Raw genomic sequence first — 21,970 nt, 5'->3', positions numbered from 1 at the left:
CCCTCCAGGTTCCAGTTGTATTCTACAGACCTTTCCTTGGTCCTTGACTCACTTCTTCCCCTTTGTTCCAGGGCTGGACACCATAGTCTCCTTTATGTGGCTTTGGTATGACTCAGGCAGGCTTCCCCAGCCCACCAATCTCCCTTCTGGTTTTGGTTCCCATTCCAGGGAGCCACTCTCCTGTAATTCTCCTCAAGGCAGCCTGCCCTCTCTCTCTACCTGGGAGTCACCTAACAGCTAGGATTTATCATGTTGGATGTAGCTATCTGATTAACACCAACCATCCCGCAGCTAGTCTGCTGCTCCCTTGAACACCTGCTTCCTCAAAGAGGCCCTATCTATGGAATAAGGGTTGGCTGGCCCAGGTCCCACTACCCTTAGAAGGGAACAACCATGCTGTTACAGTGTACCACTTCCAGCAAATTCATGTACCACTGTTTGGGAACCTCTGACCTACAGCATATTCAACTGTCCTACGCTATTTTATGCATTGTAGCTGTAGCTGTGTCGGTCCCAGGATATTAGAGAGACAAGGTGGGTGAAGTAGTATTTCTACTCTGTTTTAGTGATAGTGGGACAAATTTTGCTGCTGTTTACATCTTGTAACTCGATTACCTTCGATTTCCCCCTCAGTTACACTCAGTTGATTTCACTGAAGTTGCTGCTCAGACCAGAATTTGGCCTACTGGGTATAATACCATCTCTAGCTTGCAGGATTACAGGAAGCAGTAGAAGATCAACATGTGGCTCTACATTTTTCAGAATGGTAACTACACCTATGTCCAGAGATGGATGCAAATTCATGAAAAGTCTGTTTATTGTCAGGATTTTTCAGAGTGGTCTGAGAAAAGAGAGAGGGTCCTATGGGAACTATGATTTGCAAGTTAACACCTCTAAAGAAAATATGGAGTCAAATTCATTGCTGCTGAAAATAGGTGCATTGACTTCAGTAGAGCTGCTGCTGCTTAAGGAAGTTGGAAACCCTTAAACTTTTGATGGTACGTATAAAATGGAGAAGGCTGGGTTAATAACAAAAGTAGACAATACAAATTACTTCATTTTTGTTTATTAATGTTGTCAGTAAACTCTGCATGCTTGGTTAATAGGCTTTGGATACAGACTTCAAGTACAAGAGGCTTTCTATCCATACAACATACAACAAAAAGACACCAAGAATCTAAACATTTTCCAACCAAAGTCAAGCCACTCCATGTATTCTAGTTAGGCACCAACCATCATTTATGTTATTCTAGTGAGATTTTTTTCCCCCTTATCTTCAATTTTTCAACTTTTTTGTTCTCACTTGTATGTTCTAGCTACTGTCCTTGAGCATTTCAAGTGTAAGGGTGTCTAGCTCGTTATAGATGACAAACTGATGGGATGGGGGGGGAAAGTAATATTGATAACACTCACAGGATATGGTACCTTTGCAGTTTACAACAAAGAAAAGTAACTGATTAACAGAATTTAGTACTAGAAGGCAAGAGGGCAACAGTAGAACTGTTATAATTTTAAAGCAGTCAAGTGTATTACATATTAGCAATAATCAGTGTTTTAGAATATATTATAATAGGTAATAAAATATATTTGAATCTACTATCACTGTAAGAATGTACATATTGTATTAGCTAAGAAAAATCCAAAAGGTTATTCAAAATTGCTTGATTAATTTTATTTTCCCCCTCATCCAGCAGCTAAATTATATTCTGTGGAATTTGGATATTCTGCTAAAGTGCTCTTACTAGGCTTCATAGTCATCATCAATGTTAAACAACATGAATCAGCACAGATTGTGTCAGCTTTTGAAGAAAAGGCACAACGATCTGGGTTCATGCATTGACCCCGCATTAGTTTCCAGAAGCCATTTCACCCACAAATGGATTTTATAGCTGCATAAGAGTAACACCATGGTTATGGTGTTTCTTCTAATCACTTAGTTTTCACAAATGATGCTTTTGTTCTTAAATTGATTACATGGCAAAGTATATTTTTTGCAATAAAGTAATGTCAGCACTTCAAGGCAACAATAATACCTTCCTTAACTACCCACCCTTTACCTTCCAAGGGAAAATAGGGTACAGGAAGGTGTGAAAAAAATCCTTCACCTTTTTCTTTTGAATTATAACAAGTCACATCACCCCTGGCATTTAGAAACAAGTAAATATGAAACATAGATTTCCACTTGGTGCTAAGTAAGGGGCACTGTAAATCTACAGACCTTTAACTTCTTGTTTTAAAAAAAGCAATTGGAGCAAAATCTCTTTTTAATTTTTTAAAAATCTTTTTACTACATTTAGAATAATTTCAGTTATAAAAATGGCTATACTTTTTCAAAATGATTACTTAGTATTTGGATTAGAGCTGCATGGAAACAACTTTTTGGTTAAAATGTATTTGTTTCTCAATGAAATTTCATTTTGTCAGAAATTTTCTGACCAGGTCTAGTAAAAATTCATGCTCCGTGCAGTGTTTCCTTCCCTTATGCATTTCCCATTCAGTTACTATGAGACAGGTTTTCATTTCAGTTACAGTAGTAAACCCAGGCAACTCCACTGATTTATGTGGAATTATCTTGGATTTACCCTACCATATCCAACATCAGAATCTGACCTGTCTTGTCCTGCACAGAGCTGTTTATCTACTTACCTCACAAAAATATTGGTCCATCTGGTGGAGGAGCTGTAATTCTTCTCTGGTTACCAGACGAGTGTTTTCTAATGTGAAGCCTGTAAAAATTATTTCCGTATGGGAGACTTATTGGCTAGAAAGCCAGAAGACAAAGCGGCTTCCTTGGTTGTGAGACCAGAAAAATGTATTTTTTTAAGTGAACACTTAAGAGGAACAATATGACAGCTAAAATCCTCAGCTTCACTCAGTCTATTGATCATCTGTACACAGTGCACCACATTCTGTGCTTACATATACCCTTAAAATTTCACTTGAACTCCACTTAAGTCAGTGAAGTTACTCTGAATTGATAATAATGTAGCCAAGAGCAATGTTTAGCACAGTGGCTCAATCACCTGTCTGAATGTTGCCTGGTGTTTCAGACTGATTTACCATATCTTTCTTCTCTTTGTTGCATTTGAAATCAGTTTTTTTAAAACATCCAGATCTAGGGAATTCAAGCTCCTTTGATATCCATTTATTCTTTTAGTTTACCCCAGAAATGGCAGTCTGGAATTCATATTTTAAATAAGAGTCTTAATAAGGTCAGTGGTCCTGGGGCTCATCCCTGGCAATATTTAAGTTTTATAGGGTAACATAATGATGGAGTGCTTGAACTGCACATTTCCTTTATTCTGTGGGTTTATCAGAATCATAGGCACATATTTTCAACATAGACCTTGAATTATATTTATGGTTTACATTTCTGAAAGTAATATTTCATACTCCAAAGTTACAGTGGATGGAACAAAAACGGACAGTAATACAACAATAAATCATCTTTGACTAACGTGGGAACAGAAGCAACATTTTACAATCACAGTTACAGTGGTATTATGTCTAAGAGGTTTGTTACACATTACACCACATAAATTAGCTGCTTTAAAGACCATATAGCATCATGTCACACAACATAGTTTACAGATTATTCTTCACGTCAGGTGAGAGTCAGGTAGTGCACAAATTACGATTACAGGTGAAATCCTTACACAGCATTTCAAGATGTATCAATTTGGAGTAGACTGATTTTTTTTTAATTCAACATAAAATATAACTCAAAGACAGCCCAATCCCCTTTTAATCGTTAATAATAATTTATATGATGAACAACGCCTCAGATATGACATAGTAATTAATGGTCATCTATGTGGCTTCAGAGCAAATGAATTTTTGAGGCTTACATTGCTGTAAGTATGATATCGATTTAAGTAGGTTAGTCTCAAATGTAATTTTTCTGTTTTTAAATATGTGTAAACCTAACATCTGTTTTTAAGATTTAATTTTTTTTTACTTTTAATGAAAAGTTGTAAAACATGGTATTTGATGTGTTAGAAATCCCAGAACAGTAGCATTGTGCTGGTACATGAGAATATGAGAACAAAATTGACCAGGCTATTTTTATGGTCCAGTCTGGGAAATTACAAACGTGTACTCAAATGGTAGAAATGATAGAAAGTAAATTTGTACTTTGATAATGTTGCTGTTCAATATTCTGAGATGTTAACAGTTCATGATTTTTTTTAAAAATCATTTCAATGTAAATTAATTTTAATACATCACTCACACTTAAAACATTTCAACCAATTTGTAGGAAATGTCTCTCAGCGTAAAATCTATCAAATCAACAGAAACATTTAAAGCATGACCACTGTAGGATCATTGGCAGCAGATCCAGGTACAGGGAGGAAATGGGAAGATTGTAGAGGGAATATGTACCCCCAAGGAGCAAATGAGAGCAGGGAATGGGGTGCCTGGGGAAAGGGCCAAATGATCTCAGTCTGTGCAGATTCTCCTGTTCTCCCTTCCCAGACAGGGTACAGGGGATATAAGGATACATAGAATATACTTCAGCCCAGGGGGGCAGAGTGGGTTCCTCCACCCCTGCTTCTTCCCAGAACCCCATCCAGCTAGTTGGACTGAGCCGTGGTTTCTGGATTTAGGTCAATTTTTCATCTAAGTGGAGTGGATTCTTACATGTTCAAAGAATTACACTGTGGGAAGTGGTAGTGTGTGGGGAGGGGTGGTGGGAGTGAGGAAAGAGTCTATTCTTTCCTTGCCCTATTGGGGTCAGGAGAACAAACCCCTTTAAATTTAAATACCTATTGTTTTCACTATTTAAAGGTTTGAGTTGGTTCTTCTACCTGCCAGAAGGCTGGCACTACATTCCAGTGACATCAGGTCTATAAACATTTTATTATTGAAGTCAAATCCAAATAAAATGTGCATATTCCTTAGTTTAAAAGTGTTTCTGGTTCCCTAGTTCTTGCAGCACCAGTTAGGCAGTCAGATACTACACTGATGTAAGCCATAGAAGTACCTATGTAGGCAAACAGAATTAGCAATATGCAGAACACTGCATTTTAAGAGGATGGCTGCCTCCAAATAACAAACCCCTTTTAAAGGAAGGTAGAGGAATCTACATAGAAAATTGTTACATTAGGAGCTATTAGAGTTCCTCTAATTCCTTTCTTACCACTGGCTCTGCCACCTAGGAAAGCAGATGTCTCCAAGGGCCACTTGCAAAACTACCATGGTAACAAATAGACCTGTAATAGGATAGTGCTCTAACTGTATTATAATAAGGTAATTTGGTCCTGTCTACACAGGCAAGAACAAAGAGTGTTAAAACCATTTATAGAACTCCATACAGCCCTGATTTTTACAGAGCCATAATACTGCTTGTTAACATCGCAACAGCACCGCCTGGTTCCATCTATAAATCACTAAGTCCAAATCATGGTATAATGCAGTCAGGAACCATGGTACAACACAATTTGCTGACAGTAATTTTGCTAGTGTAGCTGGGCCATATAATATCAATAGCTACATTTCCCCCCTCATAATTCCCACTCCCACTAAAGAAAATTGATTTTCTCCATGCTGCCAAGTTAACACCCCTCACCTCACCCACATTCCTTATAGCTGCTGCTTGTCCTGTGCTTTCAGAAGTTCAGTTGTTAGTATTGAGATGTGCTTCCAGGCAAATTGGATATGGACAGACTCCACTGTGCGGGAACAAATGGCAAAACGTAGCACAAACTTCTCTCTCAGGTGACATGGAACCAGATGGATCTTCCTGGCATCATTTATGCTTTTAAGAAGTGCCTCATTCAGTTCATTGGAGCCCTGAAATAATTGTAAACAATAAACATGAATTTTAAATGCTGGTTTGTTATCTCTTGGTCCCACCAACCAGCACTGTCTACCTAACTATAATACCAGCACTAGTCTCCACCCATTATTTCTTCCCATGACCCAAATTCCTCAATCCTTTGCCACCAAAAGTTTGCGAGAATACAGTGGGTCATGGGATAATTTTTCAGTCATTTTGTGAATCATGGACACCAAATGGTTGAGAAGCAGTGGTCTAGGGCATTTCTGATGGCAGACAAGTTTTGGGGGAGAAGAGGTCATCAATATCTGCAATTTTATATAAAAATGTTCATTTTTGTAACTGCCTTTCTAATATTTTAAGAGCTAATCAAAGACAATTAGGAAGAAGTTTTGCAATGAAATATTAATATTTGTGAACTAAATCCTACAGTTTTTATTCAAATACAACTCCCATTGAAGACATGTTTGAACAGAAAGATAGAAAGGACTGGGTGGGGGAGGGCAGTTAAGCCAAATTCATGTAAGGCTTAAAGTTAAGGTATGAATTTTGCTTATAGTAGCAGAAACCCTAAAAAAAAGTCTGCATTGTTAGAGAACTTGTTCCTCCATATAATACCTGCAGCTTTGCCACTCAAGTTTATGGTTTCATAGGAAATATGAGTGGAGGTGGCAGAGTGTGTACATGGTGCTGATGATTTCATGATAATTTGTGAGAGTGGCGGATAAGAGGTATGTTGCAGCGAGGGCCTAGGTGTGTTTGGGGTATTTTGTGTGGAATGGATGTGGCAGTTGGGCCAAGTAATCCAGCATCTGTGTAGTCTTCACACAATGAAATGCAAATTAGCTGTAGAGTAAGGGTGGTGATTGAGTTTTCTTTGACATCCCAATGGTTTAGGACTCTTAGCATGGCATAGATACATTACATTGCATACTTCATAGTAGTTGTACACTGCACAGCTGTATTTTGTAAAGTCAAAATGGCTGAGAACTTAAAAGTTGGACAGTAAGAGACAATATACTCCTGTCATGATTCATCCTGGTAATATTCTAAACATAAAGCTATCAACCATGCTTGTAGTTGTTTCCATCACGACAAATGACTCTATGGACATTCTAGGCTTCAGAGTAACACAAAAACCAGGTGACAGTGCTGGAATCTTATACAGATTATCTTATCAGGCATTAGAGTTTTTTAGAAATATGAATAAAGTAATTCTCCCCACTGTCAGTTAGATTGTATCCGCTTTCCATAGATGAGGCAGGGAGGTTAAAATGACTTGCTGAAGGTCACAGAAGGAGTCTCTAATGCCTGAATCATTAGATTATGCTTCCTTCCATTGCAGTGGCACCTTGAAATGCCTTCTGTACTCTCCATGGCTGAGTGGTAGGATTTTATTTTTGAGAGTGACCAGTGTGGTGCCAGTCCCAACTCCTAATGTTCCAAGCAGTGCTTTTGAGAGGCCTGATCTCCCACTTCGACCCAACTAGAGTCATTCCCAGGCAAACATTTGAAAGGGCCATGTTTATCAGTTAAGGTTTGGGACTGAAAACAGATTTTTCCAAAGAGAAATAAATTGTTTTAAATTAATCTTTTAAAAAAACATGCACAAACTATCCAAAGGGACCCATTCCTGGTTGTTTTTACTGCATACTTTTCTAAGTCTTTTTATTATGCCCTTTTAGGGGAATGTACCTAACTCTTATACCAGCAGGCTTGGAGTTACACCCTGAACCTTGCGGACCAGTTTGCAGTACTTTTTCAGGGTAGCCTTTGTTGACCTCAAGTGTTGGCAGTTGTTTTGCACAGATACGTCTGAGGTTATGCAGCAACTCCTCAGTCGCTTCTGTCCTGCTGCCCGGTAAGTAGGTGAAACAGGTTTACACGGGAGGCATAGATTGCTGCTGTCAGAACACAGGCAATTCAGAAATGAACTGAATTAACCTGCAAAGCTTTCAGGAGCAGATTTGCAATAGCACCTAAAACATTTAGGAACACAAGTCCAGTGGGACCTGTGATCCTAACTCCCTTACGTGCTTTTGAAAACCTCCCCTTTAGAACACATGCTATTGTTCTTTCAGTACTATACACGGTGGCAAGCCTAACTAATTTTGCCCTTTTGGGGAAAAAAAAACATATGGAAGGTAATTGACAGTTTCCCTACTGTCACAAGTGGGAAATGTCTTCTTCCACACACCCTTTGATCATGTTATAATAGAGATGGTCCCAACTCAAAATGCTATATGCAATTTACCCTGTACTTTGAGGAAGTTTGACTCCTGGCAGGCAGGCCCTTATCTCTGCAGAAAATCATGATGAAACATGAACTGCGCTCTCACTACTGTTCACCATGACAACCAATCTCACACTCAATTTTTTGTTGGTGAGCTTTCTGTCCTGGGCACATATATATCTCTTTGTTCTGGATGATAATCCATCATAAAATTGATGATCCTTTCCCTCTATATTCAACATGTCATTCAACAGCACAGCATTAGCATTTAGGTCTCAGTTATCTCATGTTAAGTTACTGCTCTCTTGAAAAATAGCTGTGCACATCTTTTTTCTCTTATATTCCCACAGAAGCTCTTAGGGGTTGCTTTGACACTCTGGTGTCACATCAAATTGAAGTTAGTGAGGACTAATCCCCTCCCAGAGCTTTGGGAGGCAAGTAGCCAGCACTGATCGAGCATGTCAGTTTTAATAAGACATTATTCTTCCTGCCCCTCAGAGAAATTTCCTCATATTCATCTGCAGTCATGACAAGGGAACCAAAAATTAACCCATTGACACATTAGCCCCCAGATTTTTCCTTTGGAGAGCGCTCTACCATATGATACCTAGGCATCATTAGTGCATCTGTTCAATAGTGTGAAAGGAAAAAATGCAGAGATTTAAAAGTTTTAATTAAGCAAGACAACGAAAAAAGTTTAATCAAAAACAAAAGGGAAAAAATTAAACTTTTCACTATCTCTAGATATTGCATCAAGTTTTCTTTCTCGGTATGCAGCACTATCACCCTAATCCCCCATCACGAACAATAGAGAAGAGGTGCGGGTACATTAGATCTAAAGGGGATTTTCCTGGGAATTTGATAAACACAAAACTTGATTTTGAAAGAGTGATTCAGAAAGTGAGTAAAGCCACAGAGACAATGGTGGGCAGCCCTTCATACAAACATTTGTGCAACAGTGGTAAAATCCAAAAAGGAGGAGGGCTTGAAGGCCTTGTTGCCTCCAGGTTGCTAAAGAATCTAGCATTGCTCTAGCCAAGTCTTTATTCTGAAAAGTGCCCAAGACATCCAGCATCTGCCCACTATTTCATAATTGTCCATTATGAGGGTCTTACACCTTCCTTTGAGCATCAGAGACAGAAGACTGGACTTAAATGGACCATTGGTCTGATCAAATGTGACAATTCATGCGTTGCCATGCTCCATTTCACCAGGAATGCTCCTTGAAAGTACAGATAGAGCACTTCACAGCTGTCACCAGACCTACAAAATTCTCTGTGTCTGCTTATTCCATATGAGAAAATAGGTCTAAAAATATTTTTCATGTCAGCAATAACTTCCACAAGCCCTATGCCTCAAAACCTTCCATTGAGCTTGCCAAGGTTCCTTCCCCACCCTGAACTCTAGGGTACAGATGTGGGGACCTGCATGAAAAAAACCCTAAGCTTATTTTTACCAGCTTAGGTTAAAACTTCCCCAAGGTACAAACTATTTTACCTTTTGTCCCTGGACTTTATTGCTGCCACCACCAAGCGTCTAACAAATATAACAGGGAAAGAGTCCACTTGGAAACGTCTTTCCGCCCAAAATCCCCCCAAACCCTACACCCCCTTTCCTGGGGAAGGCTTGATAAAAGTCCTCACCAATTTGCATAGGTGAACACAGACCCAAACCCTTGGATCTTAAGAACAATGAAAAAGAAATCAAGTTCTTAAAAGAAGAATTTTAATTAAAGAAAAAGTAAAAGGATCACCTCTGTAAAATCAGGATGGTAAATACCTTCCAGGGTAATCAGATTCAAAACATAGAGAATCCCTCTAGGCTAAACCTTAAGTTACAAAAAGACACAAAAACAGGAATATACATTCCATTCAGCACAACTTATTTTATCAGCCATTTAAACAAAACAGAATCTAACGCTTATCTAACTAGATTGCTTACTGACTTTTTACAGGAGTTCTGACCTGCATTCCTGCTCTGGACCCGGCAAAAGCAACACACAGACAGAGAGAACCTTTGTTTCTGCCCTCTCCAGCTTTGAAAGCATCTTGTCTCCTCATTGGTCATTTTGGTCAGGTGCCAGCGAGGTTATCCTAGCTTCTTAACCCTTTACAGGTGAAAGGGTTTTTCCTCTGGCCAGGAGGGATTTAAAGGTGTTTACCCTTCCCTTTATATTTATGACACGCCCCCCAAATCACAGATAGGGTGAAATGCTGGCTGTGATTTCTTCCTGGAGCTCGAGGAGAAAACAGAGTTAATAAGACACATGCACCTCTAAATATACTACCAAGTATATCAAGACTAACAATATTTTTCACATCTCAAGGATGATTTTAACCAGTTGATTCTAGGAAACTTTCACAGGAGAGTGCATCAGCCACTTTGTTAGAAGCTCCTGAGATGTGTTGTATGTCGAAATCAAAATCTTGGAGAGCTAAACTCCGCCAAATAAGTTTTTTGTTATTTCCTGTGGTGGTATGAAGCCACTGTAGCGCAGCATGGTTGGTTTGCAGGTGGAAACGCCGTCCCCAAACATATGGGCATAGCTTTTCCAGAGCGTAGACAATGGCGTAACATTCTTTTTCACTGACTGACCAGTTGCTGTCCCTCTCAGACAGCTTCTTGCTGAGAAACACTACAGGGTGGAATTCTTGATCTGGTCCTTCCTGCATTAAAACTGCTCCCACACCACGTTCAGATGCATCTGTGGTTACTAGGAACGGTTTGTCAAAGTCTGGGACCCTTAGCACAGGGTCAGACATGAGTGTCGCTTTAAGCTGGTTAAAGGCCTTCTGACACTCTTCGGTCCACTGAATGGCGTTTGGCTGTTTCTTTTTAGTTAGGTCTGTCAGTGGGGCGGCGATTTGGTTGTATTGCGGTACAAATCGCCTGTAATATCCAGCCAAGCCTAAGAAGGATTGGACCTGTTTCTTTGACTTTGGGACAGGCCACTTTTGGTTAGCATCCACTTTGGCCTGTAGGGGATTGATAGTTCCTTGACCCACCTGGTGTCCAAGGTAAGACACTCTGTTTAGGCCTATTTGACATTTCTTAGCCTTAACAGGTAGTACTGCCTCCCTTATGCGCTCGAAGACTTTTTGTAGATGTTCCAGGTGTTCTGCCCAGGAATCCGAAAATATGGCCACATCGTCAAGGTAAGTGACTGCATATTCTCCCAATCCCGCTAGGAGACCATATGCAAGTCTTTGGAAGGTGGCGGGTGCATTCTGCAGCCCGAAAGGGAGTACATTAAATTCATACAGCCCAACGTATGTGGTGAAGGCTGACCTTTCCTTGGGGGATTAATCTAGAGGTACCTGCCAGTACCCCTTGGTTAAGTCCAAGGTAGAGATGAACTGCGCCCGTCCCAGTTTCTCTAATAGTTCATCTGTGTGTGGCATTGGATAGTTGTCTGAGTGAGTTACAGTGTTTAGCTTATGGTAGTCCACGCAGAAACGTATTTCCCCATCTGGTTTGGGAACTAGAACCACTGGAGATGCCCAGGCACTGCCAGAGGGGTGGATTACCCCCATCTGTAGCATATCCTGGATCTCCCGTTCTATAGCAGTTTTAGCTTGAGGAGACACTCGGTAAGGTTGGACTTTAATTGGGTGAGCATTACCTGTGTCAATGGAGTGGTATGCCCATTCAGTCAGTCCTGGGGTGGCTGAGAACGTCAGCGCATAGCTAGTGCACAGCTCCTTGATCTGCTGTCGCTGCATACGCCCAAGGGTCATGGAGAGGCTCACCTCTTCCACGCCACCAGCACTTTTCCCTTCATAGTAGACACCTTCAGGCCACTCAGCGTCATCTCCTCACTGGGCTGTAAACTGACAAACCTTTAATTCTCTGGAATAAAAGGGCTTTAGAGAATTAATATGGTACACCTTAGGCTTTCGGTTGGAGGTGGGGAATGCTGTGAGATAATTAACGGCTCCCAGGCGCTCCTGGACCGTGAATGGCCCTTCCCACGACACTTCCGTTTTATGGGCTTGGAGCACCTTTAAGACAATGATCTGGTCCCCTACTTTGAAGGAACGCTCTCTGGCATGTTCATCATACCAGGCTTTTTGCACTTTTTGAGCATCCTGTAGGTTTTCTTTAGCAAGGGCTAAAGAGGTTCAGAGGGTGTTTTGTAGGTTGGTTACAAAGTCCAGAATGTGAGTTCCTGGAGAAGGTGTAAACCCCTCCCATTGCTGCTTCACCAACTGTAATGGCCCCTTAACCTCGCGGCCATATCCAAGTTAAAATGGTGAAAACCCTAAACTGGGATGTGGTACAGCTCTGTAGGCAAAGAGCAACTGCTGCAACACTAGGTCCCAATCATTGGGGTGCTCATTTATGAATTTACGTATCATGGTCCCCAAAGTCCCATTAAATTTCTCCACCAGGCCATTTGTTTGATGATGGTAAGGGATGGTAACCAAGTGATTCACCCCATCAGCTTCCCAAAGGCTTTCCATAGTTCCCGCCAGGAAATTTGTTCCTGCATCTGTGAGGATGTCAGAGGGCCAATCTACCCTGGCAAAAATGTCCGCTAGTGCCTGGCACACACTTTTAGCCCTGGTGTTGCTTACAGCTACTGTTTCCGGCCATCGGGGGGCAAAATCCATGAAAGTCAGTATGTACTGCTTTCCTCTGGGTGTCTTTTTTGGAAAAGGACCTGGAATATCCACAGCTACTCTCTGAAATGGAACCTCAATGATGGGGAGTGGCTGGAGAGGGGTTTTGACCTGGTCTTGGAGTTTTCCCACTCTTTGGCATACCTCACAAGACCGGACATAAGTAGAAACATCCTTGCCCATTCCCTTCCAGTGGAATGACTTCCCCAAACGGTCTTTGGTCCTGTTCACCCCAGCATGGCCACTGGGATGATCGTGGGCTAAGATCAAGAGCTTTACCTGGTACTTAGTTGGAACTACCAACTGTCTCTGAGGATGCCAGTCTTCCTGGTGTCCACCAGAAAGAGTTTCCTTGTATAAAAGTCCCTTTCTACAACAAACCTGGATTGATTAGAAGAGCTGAGAGGTGGTGGGTTGCTCTGTGCCGCCGTCCAAGCTCTCTGGAGGCTTTCAACTGCTTCCTGTTTGGTCTGGAACTGTTCCCTTGATGCTGGAGACATCAGTTCCTCATTGGATTGTGGATCTAGGCTTGGTCCCTCTGGAAGCGATGTAGGGAATGGGGCTGTTTCCGTTGATTGTGAACTGCTCTCCGCTGGTGCACTATGTTCGGGTTCAGGCTCCGGCTGAGCCTCTTGTGTAAGGTTATTGGCTGCTGCCGGTTCAGGTTCGGTGGGGCCCTCTGGTGTTGGAGTTGCAAGTCCAGGATTCAGTGCTGGCAATGGTTCTGGTGCTGGTTGTTCCGCCGGTTCTGGTTCTGGGGCTGGCTCTGACTGGGTCTCTGGGACTGGATCCACTACTGCTGTTGCAGACATTGGCATGGGGTCCGGTTCCTTTACCTCTGACCGGGTCCTGGTAGAAGTTTCTGGAACAGAGCTAAGTGTGATGGCTTGCTTAGCCTGGCTGTGGGTGACCATTCCCACCCTCTTGGCTCGCTTCACATGATTGGCCAAGTCTTTCCCCAACAGCATGGGGATGGGATAATCATCACAGACTGCAAAAGTCCACGTTCCTGATCAGCCCTTGTACTGGACAGGCAACTTGGCTGTAGACAAATTGAAAGAGTTGGACTTGAAGGGTTGAATTGTCACTTGGATCTCTGGGTCGATTAAATTGGCGTCCACTAAGGAAGCCTGGATAGCTGACACTTGTGCTCCGGTGTCCCTCCATGCGGTGACCTTCTTCCCGCCCACACTCACAGTCTCCCTCTGCTCTGAGGGTATCTGGGAGGTATCTGGGCCTGAGGACCTCTGGTGTGATTCCGGTGCAATGAACTGTAATCTGTTGGGATTCTTGGGGCAGTTGGCCTTTACATGCCCCAGCTCTTTACATTTAGAACATCCTCCAGCTGACGGGTCACTGGGACGAGGTGAGTTGCTGGAGAATGGTGTGGCAGGATGATAAGGTGTCTGGAGTATTCCTTGGTGTGTAGCTGGGGCCTTGGGCTGCCCCCGGTAGTAGGGGGTGGTCTGAGGATGTCCCTTCTGGTATCCACTCCAACTGCGACCAGGGTTGTTCCTCTCTCCTCCCTCCACCCATTTTGTTCCGGCTTGCCCCGCCTCTCTGGAGGTCTGGGACTGCTCGTATTGATCAGCATAAGAAACAAGACTTTCTGCTGAGTCCATTTCCTTATCCCATAAACACTGTTTTATTTCCTCCTTGGACATAGTCAGGAATTGCTCCTGAGCTATCAAATCACACATTCCGTCAAAGCTAGTGACACTCCTTCCTTGGACCCATTTATCTAACAGATCCTTCATCTGGTTTAGATAAGCCACATTACTTAGTCCAGGCCCTTTCTTAAGGGTTCGAAATTTTACTCTGTACGTTTCAGATGTAATTTGAAATTGCTTTAAAACCAAATCCTTGAACTTATTATAGTCAGAAGCCTCATCAATAGGCATCTTATTGAATATGTCCAGAGCTCTTCCAGTTAACTTTGCGACCATTGTGGTCATCTTGTGAGCTTCAGGAATTTTATGGAGAGTGCACAGTCTCTCAAAGGTGAGAAAATATTCAGCAATATCACTGGATTCATCATACTGTGGACATAGTCGCTCCCATTTGTGGATTGTTGGGGAAGGATGGTTAGGGTTATCCAGTAGATTCCGCTCAGCCTTTGCCATCTCCAGTGCATGCTTCCTCTTTTTTTCCTTCTCCATCTCAGCATGCTTCCTCTCTTTTTCCTTTTCCTCCATTTCATTTTCCCTTGCCTCCATAGCACTCCTGTGGGCAGCCTCCCTTTCCTCCTGAGCATGCTTCCATTCTTTATCCTTTGTCTCCATAGCTCTCCTGTGGGCAGCCTCTTTGGCTGTTTCTGCCTTGGGCTCTGTCATGTTTGCCTCTCTGTTTTTCACTAACTTTACACCCGAGACTTAGAAATAAAACAAACAAACAAAACTTGCCTTTTCCAAAAAAAAAGAAAAGAAAAAAAAAAAAAAGGGTTGTGCTGTAGCCGGATACCTATGTTCTCTGATAGGGATTGTCAGCCTACAGAAAGATCCTTTTAAAAAAAAAAACCTAACACCTTTTTCTCCAGGCAAATAGGCAGAAAAAGCCTCTAGTTGCTCTTAGCAAAAAACCAAACAAACAAACAACAACCCACCTCTTCAGGTCTGTGAAGACTTGTGAATTTCCCTGCAGGAGGTTAACTACCCTGCCTTTAGGTAGAGAAAACTCCAGCTCACAAAAGACAATTCCCTTTTGTCTCTGCTCTGGCCCCCAAGCAGAGACAAAAAAATTCTCACGGCTTTCAGCTTAAAACCTGCTTTCCAACAGCCCAAAGGGGAAAAAAACCTCCTTTTTTAAAATCTGTGCTTCTGGTTCAAAAAATCTCAAATTGATCTCAAAATGATTTCAAGTTAATCCCACCGCTCTGCCACCATGTCAAGGTTCCTTCCCCACCCTGAACTCTAGGGTACAGATGTGGGGACCTGCATGAAATAACTCCTAAGCTTATTTTTACCAGCTTAGGTTAAAACTTCCCCAAGGTACAAACTATTTTACCTTTTGTCCCTGGACTTTATTGCTGCCACCACCAAGCGTTTAACAAATATAAAAGGGAAAGATCCCACTTGGAAACATCTTTCTTCCCAAAATCCCCCCAGGCCCTACACCCCCTTTCCTGGGGAAGGCTTGATAAAAAAATCCTCACCAATTTGCATAGGTGAACACAGACCCAAACCCTTGGATCTTAAGAACAATGAATTACAGGGTAATCAGATTCAAAACATAGAGAAGCCCTCTAGGCAAAATCTTAAGTTACAAAAAGATACAGAAACAGGAATATACATTCCATTCAGCACAACTTATTTTATCAGCCATTTAAACAAACAGACTCTAACGCATATCTAACTAGATTGCTTACTGACTTTTTACAGGAGTTCTGACCTGCATTCCTGCTCTGGTCCTGGTTTGTCCCCCCAGCTTTGAAAGTATCTTGTCTCCTCATTGGTCATTTTGGTCAGGTGCCAGCAAGGTTGTCTTAGCTTCTTAACCCTTTACAGGTGAAAGGGTTTTTCCCCTGGCCAGGAGGGATTTAAAGATGTTTACCCTTCCCTTTATATTTATGACAGAACTATTGAAAAACTTATTATTAGGAAGAAAAAAATATTCAGAACTTTAACAGGCCTTTGCTAATCAGAAAAACTCCACAATGTTGCATCTGTTCTACCAGCAGGGTATCCTTTTTTATTGATAGCACAGGTACAAAAGAAACTACTTTACTACCCCAGCTCAGTTCAGCTGAAACCTTCATTGTTAGGCATTCATCTTGATTCCTCAACTAGTTGCATCAAACCCCAGGTAACTGGGACAATTGAACAACCAAGAAAGGAATGTCTGAAAAATAACATCATGCCATCAAAAGAAGCTGGACTTGCTTGTTCGTCTTAAGAAAAGTTAAAAGCCACATTTAAGTATTTTTAACAAGGAATCTCTGTGTTGTTCATATTCAGTGTTCCAGTTCAGCCCATTAAGGTACCAGTTCCAGCTCCATAATTAGTTAACACTGAATTGAGTTTTGCACTTGAAGCAGGGATGCAGCCTTTTTTATGATGTATGAAGAATACTGAGTGTTCAGCATTTACTCTGTACAGCAGATGTACAGCATTTACTCTGAGTACAGAATGAATTTTGAATGTTTATAAGTAAATCTGTTAATTGGTTTATGAATAATAATTTAAATTAGGTCCTTTAAGAAAGTTAGCACTCAGTCAGACTTTTTTTTGTTCTGAACTATATTAACAAACAATGCAGATTCTTTAAGCTTTACATATAGTTAAAATTCACTGTGCATGGGCTACATTTGGATAAATTAGGTTGTAATTAAGCTAAGTTATTAACTATTGTTGTCGCTAATTATAATTATATAGGGTACAAATAGATTCTGGTCAACAGCTCTAGTTACTATGATGTCAGAGTTAACAGCAAACCATCAGCCTTCCTCCACATCTAATTTCCATGCTACAATTCTATTGGTATTAATGAGTCAGTGGTATGAGAGAGATTGGACTCATGCATCAAGAGTTCTCACTGGGAGATAAATTGTCCCCAGCTGTCCTTGCTCCTTAAAGATTCCAGGGTTCCATGCTGGCTGAGTATATCTGTGCTTGAAAGGCTGTCCATGGCACTGCTGTCTCCACTTCACTGGGCACTAGCACTAAGGTAGTCTTGTCTCCCTAACGCAGCCCCCTTCCCCACCCCAGGACCTCTGCTTCCCTCTGCTCAATCTCCCCACATTCTCCTCCGGGTCCTCTAACGGCCTCACTTACTTCCATGTTGTGGCCACTTCCTGCCTCTTCTTGGCTCTCCACAGTACTGCTTTATGGTGTCTGGAGAGTGGACTACGTATGAGGGGGAGAGGGAAACAGACTTGCCCTGGGCAAAATTACGGCTGTATGTGGGGATGAGGGTTGCATTACAGAGACTGGTGCTATGCAAACAGGAGGGGCCCATGGTGGGACATAAGGTGTGAGGAAGGAGACCAGTCCCTGAGAGATGCCTCTGATTTAATGGACTGCCCCTGTAGTACTGGTATGGTACTCAGAGGAGCCAAAAGAGAAGGGCCACTGGAAGTCTTTCAAGTGTGGATGTCTTTATACTAGCTCCCCACCCCAGGCCTCTGCCCATGCACAGCTCTGTTCTCCTCAACACAGGACTCCCCTGCCTATTTCCCACCTATCACTCATGTCTCATGCATGTCTCCCTGGTCTTCTTCCCTCTACCCTTGCCATTGGATCTCCCTGTATCCCCTTATTCTCACATTCACACCCTGACACTTTCCCCTACTCTAAACACCACCACAGAACCCTCTTCTCTCAGTAATATTCCTCTATGCTATCACTCACATCTTGTCCCAGTGTGGTCCAGCCCGCCTCCGGGATTTTATAGATAGCCACATTTACAAAAAAAAGTTAATATTATCTTTTTCTTTCAAATATAAAATTCTAAATATAAAATATAAAATAGTAAAATTCTGCTTTCATATTCTGGAATGTTATTTGCCAAATTAAATTATATATTTTAAAGGTTTTTTAAAAGATATCCTGAATTCTGAATAACTAAGCCAATTGCAAATTAAGGGCCAGATTCACCAATTGATCTTGACTCATATGTGACGATCTGGTGATGCAAAGCAACTATAAGCCTAATTTAACAGGTTAATGCACACTCGTTGCTTTCTACTGCTCCAGAGTTACCCAGAGCATACTGATGAATCTGGCTCTAAAAGTTTTAAGAAAAAAAGATTTATTGTTGATGGTTCTCATCTTCAAATTATAAGAAATAACATATGGTAACTTTCTTGGGTTTCTGGTTTAGTGTTCATGATTGACATTTTAATAATTAAAAACACCCCACACTAAAAGAAGTTCCCAGAATACACCTGCCCTCCACATATTAAGATGGCACTAAGGTTAACAGTGCATTCAATAATTTAAGATTAAAACAAAACACAGTTTCGGCACCCAAACAATCTTAACCAGGCTCTATAATGACACTATGAACAAACATTGGTTTTAAAAACCAGTTTAATCTACATCCTAAAATGCATTGATCATATGGCTATTACATAGTGTCAATACAGGGCAGTGTTATGGTTGTTCAGGTGCCTTTTCACTGTGCATTTCCATACCATAACATGCTAGGATTTCTTTAAATTTAATCTTATGCTAAAAAAGATAATCTGGCTCAAGATTGCTTCTTTGATCCTCTTTGGTTTATGTAGTGTATCAAGAGTTTTCTACAATTTAAAATAAATAAATAGGTTATCTATAACAATATGTAATCCAGTGCAATATATTCTATCAATAGCTTCAAAAAACAAGAGGGAACATTAGAAGCCATTGCTATTTTACCTTTAGTCGGAAGCATACCAGTCCCAGTGTGACCTCAGCACAGATCTCAAATCGTTTATCCTGAAGTACCAAGTTTTCAAATTCATGTGACAGTTTTACATGCTAGAGAGAGAAAGAGAGCAAAGTCTATATTGTATCAGTCAGATTGGCAAATGTTATTTTTTAATTAATCTGTTCACACTTTCAACCCTTTACAAAAACTTCTAAAAAGCCACATACTAACACTCTGTCTATTCATAAAAACAACAAGGAGTCTGGTGGCACCTTAAAGACTAACAGATTTACTAGGGCATAAGCTTCCGTGGGTAAAACACCACTTCTTCAGATGCAGTGTTTTACCCACGAAAGCTTATGCCCTAATAAATCTGTTAGTCTATAAGGTGCCACCAGACTCCTTGTTGTTTCTGTGAATACAAACTAACACGGCTACCCCCTGATACTTGTCTATTCATGTTAATTTACATCTTGGTCATAACTTTTAGAGACTTTATAGGTCAGAGATCTTTCTACTTGTCTGGCATTTGTGGCACACTGTATCTATTAAGGCATTTCTAATGTGCTTGTCACCATAGTATCTAGACACCATTGTAAAATATCATTCCAATTTATGGTGTCATATTAATAATAAATAATAGTAATTCCAAGTAATAACTTTTTCTTTTATCCTGGCCTAAAATGGGATTGAAGTGCTCCCCCAACTCCAGTGCGGCCAAGTACATTGTGTGTGTGTGTGTGTAAAGAAGTTGCTGTTTATTTTAGAAATCAGACATATCAAGAAAAATACCAGTATGTAGATTAGTAATGATCTGGGAAGTCTTAACATCCAAACAATGTCTTAACATTTATTTCCTCCCAAATTACACACACATACACTTCAAAAATTTGTATTAAGGTTGCAAACTGAAAACACACAGAATTCAGGAAATGACAAAATTAAGGTTCTTAGAGCAACTCCACCACTGATATTATGCATGCTCTCTATATATATTTAGCAGCCTAAGGAGCAGAGGTTAAGTAAGGGGTAGTTAGGGTGACCAGATAGCAACTGTGAAAAAACAGGACAGGAGGTGGGGGGTAATAGGCACCTATATAAGAAAAAGTCCCCCCAAACGAGACTGTCCCTATAAAAATGGGACATCTGGTCACCCTAGGGATAGTATGTGTGAGCATAACACCCTGTTGGCCTTCCCATCCTTCCAGTTCATCTTTCAAGTGAGGAATCATCAGGTATGGGAATCTGAAGGAAGAGAAGAAGTGGTTGGAACCTCATTAGGGAGTTATATGAACTCCTAGTTTTTCTGCCAGTAGATGGAGCAGCAGCAGCATTTGACAGTAAAAGAATAGGTGTCCTGTTTCTGCCTGTTCTACTCAAAGAGCGGTTCCCTCACCCAATTCTCCCTTTCAATGGACCTACGGGTGCTCAGGGCCTTTGAAAATCAAACCATTGGAGTTACAATTTTTTTGCACACCATGACTACTCCTCACTGAGAATGGTTCGGCACATGTGGAGGAATTGGTTTCGCAGTGCCATAATTTTTTTTTAAGTATCCATTCCACAAAATAATCATGTGTATTTTTGCCTTCCACCCTTTGTTTTTCAAAGTTCAAGGAAAATATCAAACAAAAATATTGCTCTGGGCTGAAGTTAAACGTGGAATGTTTCAGCTCATAAGGAGATTTTCCAAAAGTCATAAACCAGTAAAACCAGAAATTATAGTGAGAGACCTCTTGCAATCTTAATTATAGCTTTCTGATGTTTGTTTCTTAAAATAGACAAACCTTGTCTAATTTAGAACTTTTGGATTATGCACACTGATAGCCTGTGGAATCAGCTGTTCTTACTGCTGTTGCTACTTCCTCCCCACTGTTTATTACATTCATTTGTTCCATCATGGCATGGCTTAAATTAGACTGGATGCTGTTCTGACTACGAATCAAGTCTTGTAAAACAGTAAGACCCCAGTTTTGTCTGAGGCATGTAGGTACAACCAAATATAAACAACAATGGGTTCATGACTGTGAAAGATATAAGTAATATATAAATATATGTACATTATATCTTGTATGGTAATATAAATTCTCTACCCTGATATAACCATATATTCTATGTCTATAGCCCAAATTACACCCCATAAACTCCACAGAACAGGGTGTACATCAGGGCACAAGGGCCCTGTACATATATTCTACACAAAACTCCTCTTGACTTTAATGGGGACAGAATTTCACCTGTTCTGTGTTGTATGTGCTTTAGATAGGTGTGATATAATTAAATGTAGTGGGCAAAATTTTGAAATCTTTACTTTTTTACTCTGCCCTTGGACAAAGTTCTCACTGAACACAATAGGCATTTTGTCTAAGTAAGAACTGAATAAAAACTTAGTAAAGTGTTCTGGATTTAGCTCATTGTAAGTAGTTTTCACAGAAAACCCCAAATAGTTATTATACATTTTTCTGGATGACATCTCTGTCCGATTTTGCACTAAAGTGTTTGCTAGACAATAAAAATAAAATCTCTTGAAGAAAATAAGCAGAAATCAAAACAAAATCAAAATGGTTGAAGTTGGTGCATTCCTGAATGGATGCTATGGAAGTAATAAGAAAAGTTGCAGTACAACTGTGTTTAACCCAAGGGAGAACTTTAATAACAGCAATAATCAGTAAAGACATTGGGGGGCGCCAAATGCTTTGGGTTTTACACAATGGAACAGGAGAGACTACTGTTTATTTATTTCCCAAAAGTTTCAGCATGCTATACAATTAAGTTAATCGCAGCTGCCAAAGGCCGGCATTGCTGAACCAGGAAGAATTGCTCATGATTGCTTTCACATAGCATCTCAATCCTCTGAGCAATATATGAAAATTGTGAGAATGAAGCCCTGTCTGTTGAACTGAGGGCATACTCACCAGGGAGGGAAGATCACATACTGTTCTTAGATTCCTGCTATGTTGAGATACAAATGCAGTAATTATTGAAGGAGAG

General features: G+C 40.9%; 1 protein-coding gene across 4 annotated transcripts in view; it reads right to left on the bottom strand.

Annotated features, from left to right (window-relative positions):
- Positions 1-1,050: 1,050 nt before the first annotated feature.
- The window catches only part of DDC (dopa decarboxylase), a 120,366-nt gene continuing 99,446 nt past the window's right edge, over positions 1,051-21,970 (bottom strand). For all 4 annotated transcript variants that reach the window (XM_048839254.2, XM_075125574.1, XM_048839256.2 and 1 more), the window contains 2 exons: positions 18,988-19,089; positions 1,051-5,793 (listed from right to left, as the gene is read on the bottom strand). In XM_048839254.2, the coding sequence (XP_048695211.1) occupies positions 5,584-5,793; positions 18,988-19,089 (312 nt within the window). In that variant the 3' untranslated portion in view covers positions 1,051-5,583. The remainder of the gene's footprint in view (positions 5,794-18,987; positions 19,090-21,970) is intronic.

This window comes from Caretta caretta, chromosome 2, assembly GCF_965140235.1.
Source record: "Caretta caretta isolate rCarCar2 chromosome 2, rCarCar1.hap1, whole genome shotgun sequence".
NCBI classification, from domain to species: Eukaryota; Metazoa; Chordata; order Testudines; family Cheloniidae; genus Caretta; species Caretta caretta.
This window is presented reverse-complemented; position numbering and strand designations above follow the sequence as displayed.